The sequence below is a fragment of the Prunus avium genome, chromosome 6 (genome assembly GCF_965620075.1).
Source record: "Prunus avium chromosome 6, drPruAviu1.hap1.1, whole genome shotgun sequence".
NCBI lineage: Eukaryota > Viridiplantae > Streptophyta > Magnoliopsida > Rosales > Rosaceae > Prunus > Prunus avium.
Genome location: NC_142289.1, coordinates 28,441,953 through 28,457,390, shown reverse-complemented (window position 1 = coordinate 28,457,390; position 15,438 = coordinate 28,441,953). Strand labels below are relative to the sequence as shown.

At 35.5% G+C, this 15,438-nt stretch overlaps 2 protein-coding genes across 2 annotated transcripts; one reads left to right on the top strand and one right to left on the bottom strand.

Moving 5' to 3' along the window:
* Positions 1–5,652: 5,652 nt before the first annotated feature.
* On the bottom strand, positions 5,653–7,253 carry ATC (centroradiali). Its single transcript, XM_021966077.2, has 4 exons — positions 6,998–7,253; positions 6,827–6,888; positions 6,219–6,259; positions 5,653–6,107 (listed from the first exon to the last, which is right to left on the bottom strand). Exons 1-4 carry the CDS (start codon positions 7,196–7,198, stop codon positions 5,890–5,892), a joined length of 522 nt encoding a protein of 173 aa, XP_021821769.1. The 5' UTR covers positions 7,199–7,253; the 3' UTR covers positions 5,653–5,889.
* A 5,521-nt stretch (positions 7,254–12,774) lies between these two features.
* LOC110763294 (receptor-like protein 6) lies at positions 12,775–14,486 on the top strand. Its single transcript, XM_021966049.1, has 2 exons — positions 12,775–13,097; positions 13,718–14,486. The coding sequence occupies exons 1-2, from the start codon at positions 12,775–12,777 to the stop codon at positions 14,484–14,486; spliced, it is 1,092 nt and encodes a 363-aa protein (XP_021821741.1).
* Positions 14,487–15,438: the final 952 nt, after the last annotated feature.

The following is a 15,438-nucleotide window of genomic DNA, read 5'->3' as shown; positions in this document are numbered from 1 at the left end:
CCGCCCATAATCTACATGAGAAAATATTTCTACCATTAAAATTGGCCAATTATATACAACCACATGTAAAGGAAGATGCACAGATGATTAGACGTTTCAGTAGGGTCACCACATTTGGTTCGACCAAAGACCTCTGCTAATAGAGGACTCCAAGCCACGAAAAAAGGGTCCAGCACCAACCAAAATCCTCTAACAAGCAACCCAAATTTATCTTTTATCATGTCTCTTCAATATCTTTAAAATGTTTTCTTAGGAGTAGGAGTAACTATCGATAACTATCGCAAAAATCCCATAAACCGTTCTGGGATTTGTGGGCAGTACCCACTTCATTCTGTTCATCAATATATCAACAAGAAAATCCTTTTGATATATAACTGCATTTCTTAAGCATTTTTCTTGAGCACCATCCATCTAGATACTTTAAGACACCCTCATTTCCCAAAGTTGTCTGAACCCACTAAGTCACCAAGCTTAGTGCCACCATCGCCGAGTTTGTAATTGGTTCTTAGGTGATGAGGGTAAACTAAAACCCTCAATGAATAGAAACAAACACGCGGGAGACAAACAACAAGGATTCCAAACTAATATTAGACTTAGATAAACCCTAGCTACAAAGCTCATGAATGCAAACTAATCAAACCAAGCACATTCAAACTCAATACTCATACCCCTGCAAAACTAGAAGAACACTACGTGACAACCTATGCACTCAGAAGGACCCATCAATCTAGGCATCCCTTGTGCTAGCAATAACTAGAGTGATAGGTGTGTGGACATTCATCAACATTTCAAATATAATGCATACAGTATGACTAGACATATAAACCAGAGAATCACACTAGAATGTTTACCCAGAAACCTACTGCTGGGAAAAACTGGCGATCATCGATCCGACCAGGAAATCCACTAACAAGAAGAAATATTTACAGAGATCAACATATACAACTCAAGTTTCCTAGTTCTATAAAGGAGCAGCTACACCTCTCCAAGCTATCTTCTTCTTCTAAGCAATGTTGCTTGCAGTTAGTCAATCATGACAATGGCAACTTCATCCTTCAGCGCAGTCATCTCATGGCACCAACAACACAACACTACTCAATCAAATGCAGCGATGATAATATAGATTTAAAAAGGATCGATTTTCTCAAGAAATCATTCTTGGAGAAAATCAATCTTAAAATCTGAACTCTAGATCTAAATGATATGTATGATTTAGAACTTCTATATGCAGATTTAGTGAGCAAGAGCAAATTTTATGAAAAACTGGTTTTTCCTAAAATCTCATAAATGCAACCTCACAGTCCTCACAATGAAAAAGATTATGCTTGCAAACTTTCCAAAAAGTGCCAGTCTATGTTTTCTAAGAGAGTAACGGCTACTAAACATAAATGCCACCGGAGAAAGAAAGGCTGATAGAGGACAAGACCTACAGATGTCAACAATGTAATGGCTATCAAATAAGACAAAGAGAATTTTTTTGGACAAAGGTGTAAAGGCTGGTAGAAAACGGTAAAATTGTAACATCCTTGTGACATGTCATTCAAATGGACTAGCAACACATAATGAAATGCAATGTATGATTTTACCTTTATTGAGTAGTGCCAAACACTTTATTGAGTAGGCACACGCTTTGTGAGAGGAGTAGACAATCGCTTTATGTGAGGACCACTTTAAGCCAACAACTTTAGTCTAATCCTAATCCTCATTGAGTAGCTTATTACAAGATGTTAATGGTGTCAAGGAAAGCTAGAAAACTAATTAATATTAAAACCTTACATAGCTATCGAGTTCGGCGACCCATTCACCATACCAACCGTCTTAATAATTCCAACGGCCGAGACTTGTTCCTCTCTTGGCCAACAATTGTTTGCAAAGAAGTCAAATCACACAAGCGCATCCATCCATCCATCCATTCATTTGCAACTCAAATCGCATGGCCATCCATACTGGCACGCTTGCATACCACACTCACACCAAAGCAGGACGTCTTTGTTACACGTTCAAATTCTCACCGGCTCAAAGCTCCATTATTTTATTTCAAAATAATCGACTCGCGACCGAAGAGATTTGGAGGGTCAATACTAATCTGTTTCTTTCTTCTTCTTTTATTATTATTATTATTATTATTATTATTTTTAATGATTTGGCGCCCATGGGTCCGCTAGTGCACATGGGCAACTCGCTTTGATACTATAAAGGAAGTTGAAGTTCCACCCCATAACCAATTGGCAATGGGAGGAGTATCCCAACACCTTATAAGCCCTTACAAAATTTTATAACTTTCGAATATAGGACATTTTACCTTCACCTTCTCAAAATACTCTCTTACTTTGCATTGGTTTCAACTTTCGAGTAAGATGTGATCCCTTAATTAATATATGACTTGGGAAAAAATATTTTGTTTGTTTAATTTTAATGTGGACTTTTTTTAATATTTAATAAGTTTTAATATTTTACTGGTCTTGACATTAGGCTGCGATCTATTAGTAGATATGTAAATTGGTTCTTTAGGAGTTGGGAGTACAGGGGCAAGAATAAAATAATTGGACTCCCATTTGGTGACCAAGAATCCTTGTTCAAGTTTCAACCGCTTGACCGATGGCCTGTTGTAGTGTGGGGATACTTTTAAAGTGCAACATGCACTAGATTCTTGGATTATGGGAGTGCTCCTAGCACATGTGGCTTGTTGACCCCCATTTTCCGTTCAATTTTCTTGTTTTTGGTTACTCCTCCTTGGTGGTAATGGCGGATCTGCGAAGGTGGCACTGCTGGTGTGCGGGTGGGGCGGCTGTGGTTTAAGTCTAGATGTAGGGTTTTTTGTTTTCTGTGGTTATGGGCAGTGTCAATGTACTCGAGCTTTAATTTGGTTAAAGTTCTGTTTTGTATCTTTATTTGGTATGGGCTGCTTTGTTTGGGCTTTCAACTCCTAATGAATAGCTCTACTTTGAACCAAAAAATTATCACTTGGCGCAATTTACCAAATCCTATGTGAGATGTATGCGCCCCTTGAAAAAAAGTTTTTTTGGAAATATTTTAAATAAAAAATTAAGGGCCTTTTTGGTATCCTACTTAGATTCAACTTTATAAACTCAAAAATAAATTTTAAGTTCAAAGCCCAAAAAGCCTGTTTGGTAGATCCATTTTTAAAAACCAAAACCCAAAAAAAATTCAAAAACACCCCATTTTTAAAAACAAAAAAAGTGTCGTTTTACAGTTCTCTCTCTCTCTCTCTCTCTCTCTCTCTCTCTCTCTCTCTCTCTCTCTCTCTCTCTCTCTCTCTCTCTCTCTCTCTCTCTCTCTCTCGTATGGTACCTGATTAGGTTTGTCTTTGCGAACCAATAACCACCAGAACCACCGAAGCATGTTCACGCGGTGTAGGGGAGTTGGAGTTGTTGCACACCACCAAAATTGATAGAGTTTAGGCCTCACATTTTTTTTCGTTTCTTTTATTAATTTCAATTTGGGGATTAGGTTTCTAATTTTCTGATTTTAATTTTTTTTAGATCTTAAAAATAGTTTGGAGTTCAATACCAAACAAGTTTTTAGATCTTAAAATCACTATTTGAAAACTCATGTTTTTTTAAAAAATCATAGCTTTTTAGTTTACTTTTTTTGAGTAGGATACCAAACATGACCTAAGTGTTTCTCTATAATTGAGAGAGAAAAGAATACCCATATTTTCAAATTGAATGTTAGAAAGTGCCCTGCTTAATTATTGTGTGAATGTGTCATTAAAATTTATTGTCAAATAAGTAAAACATTTGTAAAGAGCTAGTGTTTTTTTTAGGACATTTCTTATTGAGAGGGGCGATAATATATTAAACTCACACACACTACACGGATGCTAGAACTCGAATCCAAAGGTCAGAACCTTACCTAAATGAGTAAATACTCCAAACCACTACACTAATGAATCCTTTGCATAAGAAATTAGTGGTTACATACACTTTAAGTTAGATGTTTAATATTCCCGTCTTTCAATATGGTCTGTCTAAGAAAATATATTATTACCATTAGTCATTAAGAATATTGTAGGCTTTATGTGCCTTATCCGAATCAAATAAGAAAATTTGATAGGTCGGTTGTTGTAGCCAAAAGTAAAAATAAAGAGAAATAATAATATGCATTGACTTGTTCAAATCTCAATTCCCAAGGGAGACACTCGCATAAGGGTCCCTGTCCTTCTCGCATGGTGAAGGGAGGCGAGAGGACGTGCAAAGTAGCAGTCTAGCCAAATATGAATCGCAGATTTCAACCAAAAAGTACATGTAAATCTGAGGTTTCTGTATGATGTGCATGGTCCCTAGGTGAAGCTTGAGCATATCTTTGGGACACGTGGCCTGATATCAAAAGGGCGTCCACACACCATATCTTTAGGGGTAGGAACTGTTTTGATCGATTTATCTCCAAAAAAAAGGGGTAGGAACTGTTTGGTTCACAAAATGGGACACACTCGAGCACTGCTTCAACTGTTGCCATTTCTGCGGAAACGGCATGGTGGGTATGCTAATTGTCATTGACAGGTAATTCTGTAGACGAAAAGTCATAAATTTGATAGTAGAAGTTCTCAAAATTTTTTGGACGAAAAGTACTCCTAAAATCTAAAAGATATTACTTTTATTCATAATTTATGGTGAAAAAAACATTACAGCCAAAACACAAAACCCATGACAATTATCCAAAACAAAACCCATAATCAATTAATCAATCAACAAACAAAAACCTTATCCAATAAATCAAACCAATATCAATAAACTATAAATTTCATATCCAAATAATCATAAATTCAATTTCAATCAAATAGTTCACAAATCATCATCAATTGGACAATTTAGTTTAAAACTTGAAAATTTATAAATTTGAAAAATAATGAGCGGTAGCAGCACGTGGGGCCCGCTGTGGCAGTAAGCGATGATTGTTAGGGTTTGAATAGTTCACAAAAGGTTTTATGTTCGAATCTCTATGGGATTATTTGTTTGTATGTGTGAGAAATCCCCATCCCCTCTAGTTTAGACTATCACTTATACTCCAAAAAAAAGAAAAAAAAAACATTCAACGTTCTAAACCTGCTAATAAGTCATCATCTAAACCAACCTATAAGCAAAAGAAGAAAACACAAATCGAATCCCAATTTCGTATGTGCTGACCCAATGCAAGGAACTGTAAAATGACAATACATTTTTCTAAATTTTTTATATTAAAAAAAACTTATTTTCCTTTTAGAAGTATCATCCTTGATTCTTTCAGTACATAAAGCAGATTTTCCCAAACTGAGTTTCTTTCCACATAATTTCTATCTGTACCATATCTAAGGGTGAAACTTTTACCGTGACTTTAAGGTAAAAAATTTCTCAGAGTGCACAGATCAAAAAAGCAGAAGCCTCTGCGGGAAAAATGGTAATATATAAGGGTTACCGCTTATAGGTAAAAACCTAGACTTTTAACGTCTATATACATGCCCTTCAGTCTTAGGGCACCCTCCCCCGTGCATAGACTCATGTTAGGGCATGCCTTATATAAAGTACAACTAGAAAAAGATAATGTACAGCCCGCTAGAGAAGCCTATAATAGAAATTGTTCTTTCCATGTATTAATTTATTGAGAATTGCGTTACTAATTCAGAGTCTGATAACATAATTGTTTATTTGGTAACACCGGTCTAGCAAGAGTAGATTATTCTTAATTTATTATAATTATTTTACAGCAAAGGTACATAAACTTACACGAGACATAAACTAATAGAGACAGCAACACTAAGAAGAAGGGGGGCGTGCAATACTTCCTCTAATTAATCATTATGTTAGGTTAAACGCACCCCCCTGGTTTATTATAATTGTAGTTATCCATTTCAAGTTCTAGCTTGGAGTTGGCTTTTTCTGGGTACTTGTTTTAGCGTCTTCTGGCAGCAGTTTCCCTTTGGGCATTGAAGAAGACAGCAGCCACAGGAAGGCCAAGGTCGTTTGCTTCTGCAAATTTTCGTGTGTTGAAGTGGTCTTTTGAAGGAGGAGGGATCACTGTCTGCCTGCCTTTCTGCTTGAACAGAAGAAACACAAACCTGTGGATCCCTATGTTTGGCCTTGGTATTTCGTATTTCACCACCTCTTTTCCTGCATTTGATTATAGCATGAAAAGAAAACAAAAAACCATATTAATTAGTTAATATTCATCATCATCTACTCTCTCTCTCTCTCTCTCTCTAAGAGCATGAAGGGACTTACCAAATGTGTTATCAGTTGTGCCTGGGATGTCATTCACTATCCTGTAATCAAGATGGCAGAATTAGCCATATTTTTAATTGACCAAAAAAATAAAAACACAAAGTACATATTTTAAGCTTAAGGAACATTTTAAATGCATGTGTATGCAATTAAGTCATCTATATCTTGTCTTCTCATGTTGGTTTTTGTCAAAAATTTACAAGGAGAAATGGGAACTCTCTCTCTCTCTCTCTCTCTCTCTCCCCATCATGGATTTAACAAAGGAAGAAAAACTATATACCAAGTCAATTATGTAAACATACAAACTTAAAACCAAAAGAATATTAGACTCAAGGAGAGCATCTATAGTTTTTGAATCTGCATAATTAGTGAGGTCTTATAAAATTCGTAATGCCTAATTACTAACAATACTTCTCAAGGGTAGAAGGATTTTATTTTCGCATTTTAATTTTGATGCAGATAATAAAGCCCTGTCATCGTTCCCTGTCAACCATATACCCCATAATTAGGGCACAAGTTATTTAATTGGAACTAGGTATATAAAAATTAGTGGCATAATTAGCTTGTCTCTTTTCCTCATTTAAATCATATCTCAACAGAGGATTTACCAGTGTAAATGCTCCCTTAGGTAGGGGTCACTAGGACCGGGAACATCTGGATCGGTCATAACCTGCAAAGAGGAAAAGATCAATTCAAATTAAATCCATATTTAGAAAGAAAAAAAAAACTAGGTATTAATGAAAACAAGAAAAATATAGCTGGGAAGTAGACATATGTACCAGTGTAAAGAATGACCTCAAATCGCCTCCATGAACCTCAACCTTAGGCTTGAGGGTTAGTGTGGAAGGAAATAGCTCATGACCATTATAAACCTTCTTGTTGGAGTTGTAAGTGACTGTCATTTTTACACTTTGGGAGAAGTAATCAACAACATCTCCAATGACTCTCCCAACCACAAGAGGATCTGACATCTTTGCCATGATGAAGTTAGATGTACACAACCTTTCTGTTTTTCTTGAGGAAGCAGGGTTTGTTAATTGGGTTTGGATTGGAGATGCCCCATATTTATAGTGTTGTTGAGAGAAGAACCCTTGAAGAGATGGAGAATCCATGAATGTTCAAGGGACGTGGGGGGGGGCAACAAAAAGTTTAAGAGAGAGGTACACATAAAAAGTTTAGGATAGTGTTTTCTATAATTGCTGAACTTTCAAGGCAAAGGGTATCCTGAAAAATATATATTATTTATTATTTGTTTTGTTTTTGGTTAAATGCCTTTGTAGGTTTGAATGTGTTCATTATTTATCCGAATTCTAAACTCATTTAACAGAAAATATGATGGAGGATCAATTGTGCTAATGAAAGTGGAGTTAAGGAACTATAGCAGTCATTGTTCGAATTCAAACACCGAATTGTCAATCCGGTACAAATTAAGAGGCCATTGCTCCTAAAAAACCTAACAAGTATATATATTAAAGAAAAGCATTGAATATTTATATAATTCATTGAACAAAATATCAAATATATGAATACTGTGAATAAGTAACTATCAAGAACTTTTTTCTACATTCCAGTGACTAATAAAAAGAACATTCATGTAATAAAGAGAGAAATAAGAGATTTATGTCAAATTGCAAGTTTTTTATATTTTTTATAACAAGATCGATATTAAACCAAGAAATTAAACATTAGGAGCAATTTGGAAAACCTGACATTCGCTTTAGAGTCTAAAGTTTAGACTTCAGTCTTTTTTGTGTACGTACCTCTGCAACGTCTTGTAATACTCTTACAACTATCACATTTTCTAAGTCAGTGTGCAGGAGCGCACACACTAGCTAAGCAAAAATAAAAGAGATGGGATTTGATTTGCTAGATTATTCCAATTCTATATTCTTCTTCTTCTTTTTTTTTTTTTTTTTCTAAGTTAATAATTATTGATGCATATGCGTGTCTCTCTAGGTACATTGTGTGTGGTCCATAGTTATGTATGGCTAAATCATGATGGTCATGAAGGAGGTACAAAAACACCTAGGTGAAACAGGAATAACACTATTTTGCTATTCCCGATCAATTGCGGCACGTCATACATGATAAAAAGAAAACTCAAGACAATTTGTTTATGGACAAATTACAGTTTGATAAGTTCATATGAACTTTTTTATTTCAATTCAAATTACTTATTTATATATGTGTCAAATTATGATTTATTGATTAAATAATTACAAAATGTTTATTTTTTAAATATCTCTCTATTGTGTGTGGGGGTTGGGTGGGTGGGTGTTTTGGGGGGAGAGGGAAGCATTTGTGAAGGTTTCATTTTCTGTTTTTTTAAAAAAATTCTTTTCTTCAACAAAAAGAATGGATATTAGAAGGAATGAATTCTGCTATAGACATTCTCAAGCTGAGAAAGTCCCCTGGCCTTTTGTACAAATGTTTAAGAAATTAATAAGGTAAATTTTTGACATGGGTCTTGTTTGAACACTCCCAAACTAACAAGTTCACAAGTGAAATTACCAATTTAAGAGTTATACTTTAAGTAGAGCTGTGGGTATAAAGCAACTCCACCAGCCCCAAAAGCCATAAACCTAGGGGTAGTGGTAAGGAGTCATTTCAACAAAGTGAGATTCAGTTGGGTCATTCTTCTGTTCTTGAACTAGTAATGGGGAGAAAGTGGGGTTGCTAAATACAGAATCCTTAACACTCTTTTTTCTTTGGGATTACTTTTGATAATGTTTATCACTGAGTTTGTACTATATTTTTTTTCTAGCATCTTTTCCTGATCACGATTCTGCCACTAATTTTATTTTCCACTTCTTCTAGGGCATACAAATATTTTACACTCTACATGTAAAAGAGAGCTAGCTATAATGCTTAATTACTTTTGATTAGACTATTGGTAGATTACATTTTGTCACTGAGGTTCTAGTTTATCTAAGCAACCATGTATTTTAAAAGAAAGTGTTACTAATGGATGTCTACAACATCAGTTTATAAGATGTTTTATAACAAGTGGTTCATGAACTTTTGAAAAGTTCTTAAATCAATCAATGCGCTACTTCATCTTTTTTTCTCTATCACATGAATTGAAACAAGTACATTACCATCAAAATATAACTCGTTTTAGTTTTAAAACTCATGCTTTTGCTCAACATGCAAGGACATTTTTCTAAGTGCCCATTTGGCATTGCTTATTTGGGGTGATAAGTGATTTTAAAAAAAATTTGGGAAGTCCAGCCCCTTTGGTAAACTGTGAGAAAATCACTTATTGTTAAAAATTGCTGTGAGAGAAAGCTATAAGGGAAAGCAGCTAATGAGGTGCTTTCATTTTCTGATTATGCAAGAATCAGTTTTGAAGAGGTGCTGGGTTTAATGATTATGCCACAATCATTTTCTAATTATGAGGAAATCAATATCAACAACACTTTTAACAAAAAGTTTACCAAACGCCAAACTGCTTTATCTCACAGTTGATTTCTCTCACAGCAAATCTGACAACGATTATTTTCACAGCACAGCAATGCCAAACTGGCCCTAAATTTTGAGTTTCATGTATGGGTTCCATCAAGGAGAACAAATAGCTTTGAAAAGCAAAAACATGAAGATTTTGAGGAAATGTGACGAAATGACCAATTCTCACCTATAATTAGTGTTATGGGTGGATATGATGCATATTATGCTATTTAGACACACAACATTGACCACTTTAGCTGACCACCTTATGTGGCAATTGATGTGTCATATCAAGTCAATTAATGAATGTCGCCATGTCAATTAAAAAACAAATTAAAAAACCCTAGCGTTCCTAGTAAGTGGCCTCATGACAACATTCATTAATTGACATGGCATGACACATCAGTTGCCACATAAAGTGGTCAGCTAAGGTGGTCAATGTTGTGTGTCTAAATAGCATTACTCATGCATGATTATAGCCCTTTAAAGTTTGACATGTGTTGTTAATAAGTGACCAATTTTCAAGAAGATTTTATCGAAATGTAACGAAATGTGGACCAAAAGATTAAAGATCATGTTGATTGTTTTGAAAGTCATATAACTCAAATGAGGACTTTTGAAAACTTCAAGAACCATTCATGATAAAAACTTTAAATATATTGCCATTAAAAAATAAAAGGATTTTGCTAAAGCATGAACCGCAACAACAGATCACCACAAGAAAACATGTTTCGGCCTAGAAGTCAAGAAATTGAAAATAACTTATCATCAAGACTAGCATATTCCATATCCACATTCAAAATTAATTAGAAGATAGAACAGAGCAAGAATATGTGTAACCATTGGTACTCTATGTGCTAATTAATCATAATTAAGGACCCTGGAAGCTATAGCTACATGATGTAGGGGTATTCCTTGATGTGACTGGACATACAGCATGATCTTCCTAATCCCATATGCCGGCCGGCCGGCCGGCCCCATCATGTTAAACCTTGAGCTAGCATTAATATTTAACAAAAATAATTGAGGCCTATCTTTCGGTCCAAAACATGGAACTTAAAAATTACGAAAGTTCGAATCTGGAATATAAAAAATATTAGGCTTATTAAGAGCATCGTCAAGACCCCACAAATTATTTCCCCAATTAGATAGGTAAAGTCACATCAAACAACGTAGTTCCAAGAGATTTCACAAACCAAGTCACCAAATTGGGAACCTCACCACTTCTTGCTCTTGCGTTTTTAAAGTGACTATATTTATATCAGAAAAAAGCAACAATGCATGTGATATAAAGAAACCAATTAATAAAGAAAAGAAATAAAGAGACTTGTAATTAAAAAACTATTTTAAAAAAATACTGAAATTTGCAGTCCGTAGAAGTGTAAAACTCTTAAGTAACATATTTCTGTCTTCAAAGTGTCACGTACATAAATAAACTTGTATTTAAAGAGCTACATTTAAAGAGTCTCTTGAAGATGTTCTAAGAGCAATTTTTTTTTTGTCTATTTACAAACAAAAGTTGGGCGCATATGTGAAAGTGTTATTATTAATATATTTTTTTTGTTGAGAAATTCTGATATTACATTCAGAATTCATCCAAAAAAGCCATTAGCTACAAACGGCAAATAACTATAGCCACAAAGGGCCATTACAATAATGGAGAAATCTAACATCAAAATAAAAACAATTAGGTGCGCCTCCACTAACAATCACGCAGGACTAAAGATTCTTTGATAATGGCATTCCAACTAAGATTGCAAACTTAGAACTCAAAAAAAGATCAAGGTTGAAAAAATCAAGCCATAACAAAACAAATAAAACTCTCACAAAAGAGAGATGGGAAGCTCTCAAGTATAGGTGAAAATTACACAGAAAACACAAAGAGTCTATACGACTTATCCCAAAAAAAAATTGCAAAAATGCTGGTGATGGAGATTCGAAAGTAGAGAGAGAGAGAGAGAGAGAGAGAGAGAGAGAGAGAGAGTGTGTGTGTGTGTGTGTGTCAAAGGAGGAGAGAGATCTCATTGAGATTTGGCATGAAGAAGAGATAGAGTCAGCGGAGAGGTGAGAAATCGAAGGGGTACAGAGAAAGGCAGATCGGGAGAGACCCAACTGAGCAAAGAGAGGGATATGTCACACAGAGAGAGAGAGAGAGAGAGAGAGAGAGAGAGAGAGAGAGAGAGAGAGAGAGTGAGTGTGTGTGTGTGTGTGTGGAGAAGAAATTGCATCTTATAAAGATAACACTATTTTGCTATCTCCATCCAACTCGTTCCGCCATGTGAAATCTTTATTACGCAAGATGGAACGTGATTGGTCAGAGATAATGACATGCAAGTTTCTCTCATGTGTGAGATAGATAAAAGATAAAGGAAAGATAGACGAGCAGCAAGGGGAGAGGGAGAGAGAGAGAAAGAGAGAAAGAGAGATATATATAAGACATAAGGAGAGAGATAGGAACATAGGAGAGAAAAGTAAACTTCAAACAAGTTCAAATACATTGAAATTCCTAGTTTTATTTGTAATTTCAAATTTCAAATTTGGTCTTATTAATTCTAAGAGGATTTTATGTAAATTGAAATCCATCCAATAAAAGTGAACCAAATATCCAGATCCAAACTCGCCCTATTAGATTTCGCCCCCAAACAAACCAACTTTAAGTGTGGAGGTTAACGTTGTGGATCATCCCTTGCAAAAATTAAGAGATTTTCACAACAACGCGGAGCTTAAAAAATTAAGAGAACTTCACATTCAAGTCCCAAAATAGTGTCTAAAATATAGTAAAACCCAACACTACCCAAACTCTATAAAATAAAAAATATAAAAAATATATAAAAAAAACCCAGGTGACTTTTGAACAATACAAAACAACACATAAAATCCTACTATTTATGATACAACCACCGCACCCAAAGCTAACTCTGCAGAAGAAGAAAATCAACAGAAGCCAGGCCACTTTAAAAAACACAAAAAAGAACCCAACAAATTCTACGGATGCATTGAATGTCCCAAGACCAATGGCATCTGGCCAATGCTTCAAATCATAAACCTAGCTCACAACAATTTCAGTGGTGAAATACCGAGAAGATCTTTGACAACATGGCGGTCAATGATGGCTAACAAAGATGACTCCCCAGCGAAGGTCAAATTCCTAGAATTTTTCACCGCAGGTAGAGACGGGGTTGGTTTTTCTTTTGAGGATGGTATAACAGTTACCAACAAAGGTTTAGAGATGGATCTGCTAAAGATTCTATCAATCTTCACCTTGATTAACTTCTCCTGCAACAATTTCAGTGGAACAATACCTAAGGAAATGGGAGAATTCAAATCACTATATGTCCTTAACTTATCCGGAAATGAGTTATTTGGTAACATGAGGGTACTCGAGTCCTTAGACCTGTCACAGAACAAGCTGAGTGGGCAAATTCCGCCAAAGTTGGCAACACGGCCCTTATTTTGTAGTTGCATTCCAAGAAGATGAACAATATTTGAACATCCATTCATTTTAACACGTGCTTGCAAAGTTCACAGCTAGTTTTTCTTTGTTGTAAATGGCTCAAATTCATCCCGAGGCACGACCATGCAATTTCACAATTCAAACTATGGATGAGTCATGAACCCAGAAATTCAGCGACTTATTCAATAGTCAATAGTCCCCTCGTACTTGGTCAAACATCGAATAAAACAACCTACATACATTTACATTGCAACACCCCCATTAAGTAGACGGCAAAAAACTTAAAATTCAACAAGTCAAGCAAACCACAATTGTTGTGGAGACATTTTCCACAAAATTTAATTTAAAGCCAATCCATCACTATCTCAGTTTTCCTCAGCGTCTCTATTTCCAAGACTGCTGAAGCCACATTTGCAAGTCACTAAGCAATCTCATATTTCCACGACTGCTGAAGCCACATTTGCAAACTATAATATCCTAGCTTAATCTGTTCTTCACCACATTTGCTGTCACGTATCAGCAGCCAGCCAGAGCTTCCAATGAGAATTCCTCTGTTTTCATGGCTTTTCTTAATCCTTATTTACTATGTTTCACTCAGCGTCCATGTATTTGTGGTCTCTAGCCAATGTCCCAGCGATCAGAAATCTTTGTTGCTTCAGTTGAAGAACAGCCTCAAATTTGACTCTACATCATCTAAAAAACTTGTGAAATGGAACAATGGCTCAGATTACTGCTATTGGAAAGGTGTGTACTGTAAAGATGGCTGTGTTTCCCATCTCGACTTAAGCGGCGAGTCAATTTCAGGTGGACTTGATAATTCGAGTGCTCTTTTTGGTCTGCAGTACATTGAGAACCTGAATTTGGCTTACAATAACTTCGAATATACTCAGATTCCATCCAAGTTCGACAAGCTGACCGGTTTGAGTTATCTGAACCTGTCAAATGCTGGCTTTGTGGGGCAGATTCCAAGTGAGATTTCACACCTGACGAGGTTGGTAACTCTTGATTTATCTACCTTTTTTTACGTTCCCGGAACTCCTTCACTGCAACTTGAGAATCCAAATTTGAATGTACTCCTTGGCAACCTTTCTGAGCTTGTTGAACTTCATCTTGATGGTGTGAATATATCAGCACATGGGGCTCAGTGGTGCCAAGCTATATCATCTTCACTGCCAAAATTGAGGGTGTTGAGCTTGTCCGCTTCTAATATTTCAGGCCCTTTTGATAGTTCATTACTGAAACTTCACTCACTCTCAGTTATTCGTATAGAGGAAATCAATTTGTCTACTCAAGTTCCAGAATTCTTCTCAAATTTCACAAATTTGACTTCCTTGCGCCTCAGCAATTCTGGGTTACATGGTATATAAATCCTAACCTTTTCAGTTTTTTCCCTATGAGAGAGAGTTGAAAAGAGCTCTCTTTAACTGCTAGTCTATACCTCTTTTTTGAATCTGAAATGGGCTTTGCTGGAGAAGGGCTGGGTGAGACAGTGAGAGATGTAGGCGGAGCTTGTTTTGAGAAAAGTGGTGGAGTGAGCGGAAGCATTTAGCAATTTTTTTTTTCTCATGTTCAACAAATTTTTGATCAAATGGCTCCGAGCCTAATTCAAGAAGTTGTACTTTGTCATCAAACTCAACTTGAATAAGTAGATTGCTTTTGTTTTCACCTTTGCACAACAATAAAGCGCATAAATTGTAAATTGAAATAAAGTTATGTTCTTGTATTAAATGAAAGAGCGCAAACTTGCATTTGAATCTACAATGAAGTTAAAATTATGTTACATTTCCTTTTCTTACACAAACAACTGAAAACATGAAAAATATGACTATATGAAGTGAAGACTGGTTTCTTTTCAAATTCCTTGAGAGGACAATCAAATCTTAATTGGTTGAAAAGTAACCAATACCACAAAGAGAAAACTAAATAAACACAACACAACTCATTTCAAAATCCATATGCATGCAAGATAGTGTAGACCAATGTCAAATGTTTTATAAAAAAAACAAATTCCATAAAATCTACAACAAATCCTATATAATTAGTTAATCCAATGGGATGAATTTGTTTGTGGAAATTAATTCAATGGCCCATAATTGTGATTTGCAACAAACCATTTGCAGAGAGGAGCAGTTTGAACTTAGAAGACAACTTAAATGAATCAAAATCTTCCATTTATGAGTGGATTATAAAGCATAGAAAACCTTATAGTCATATAAAAACATAACAATGATTATGCTATAGCAGAAATATTATTACCGAAAGGGTGGCGTTCGTAGCACCAGTGGAACTCTGAAACCAAAGAACAACCTCTGCAACATC

What these genes read in the sequence shown, in the direction of transcription:
- LOC110763294 (XM_021966049.1), top strand. Translation starts at nt 12,775, where the DNA reads ATGGCTAACAAAGATGACTCCCCAGCGAAGGTCAAATTCCTAGAATTT. An exon ending in AGTGGGCAAATTCCGCCAAA is followed by an intron (nt 13,098 to 13,717) that starts GTTGGCAACACG and finishes TGTTTCACTCAG; the next exon opens with CGTCCATGTATTTGTGGTCT.
- ATC (XM_021966077.2), bottom strand. Translation starts at nt 7,198, where the DNA reads ATGGCAAAGATGTCAGATCCTCTTGTGGTTGGGAGAGTCATTGGAGAT. An exon ending in TGAGGTCATTCTTTACACTG is followed by an intron (nt 6,889 to 6,997) that starts GTACATATGTCT and finishes TCCTCTTTGCAG; the next exon opens with GTTATGACCGATCCAGATGT. An exon ending in CACAACTGATAACACATTTG is followed by an intron (nt 6,108 to 6,218) that starts GTAAGTCCCTTC and finishes AATCAAATGCAG; the next exon opens with GAAAAGAGGTGGTGAAATAC.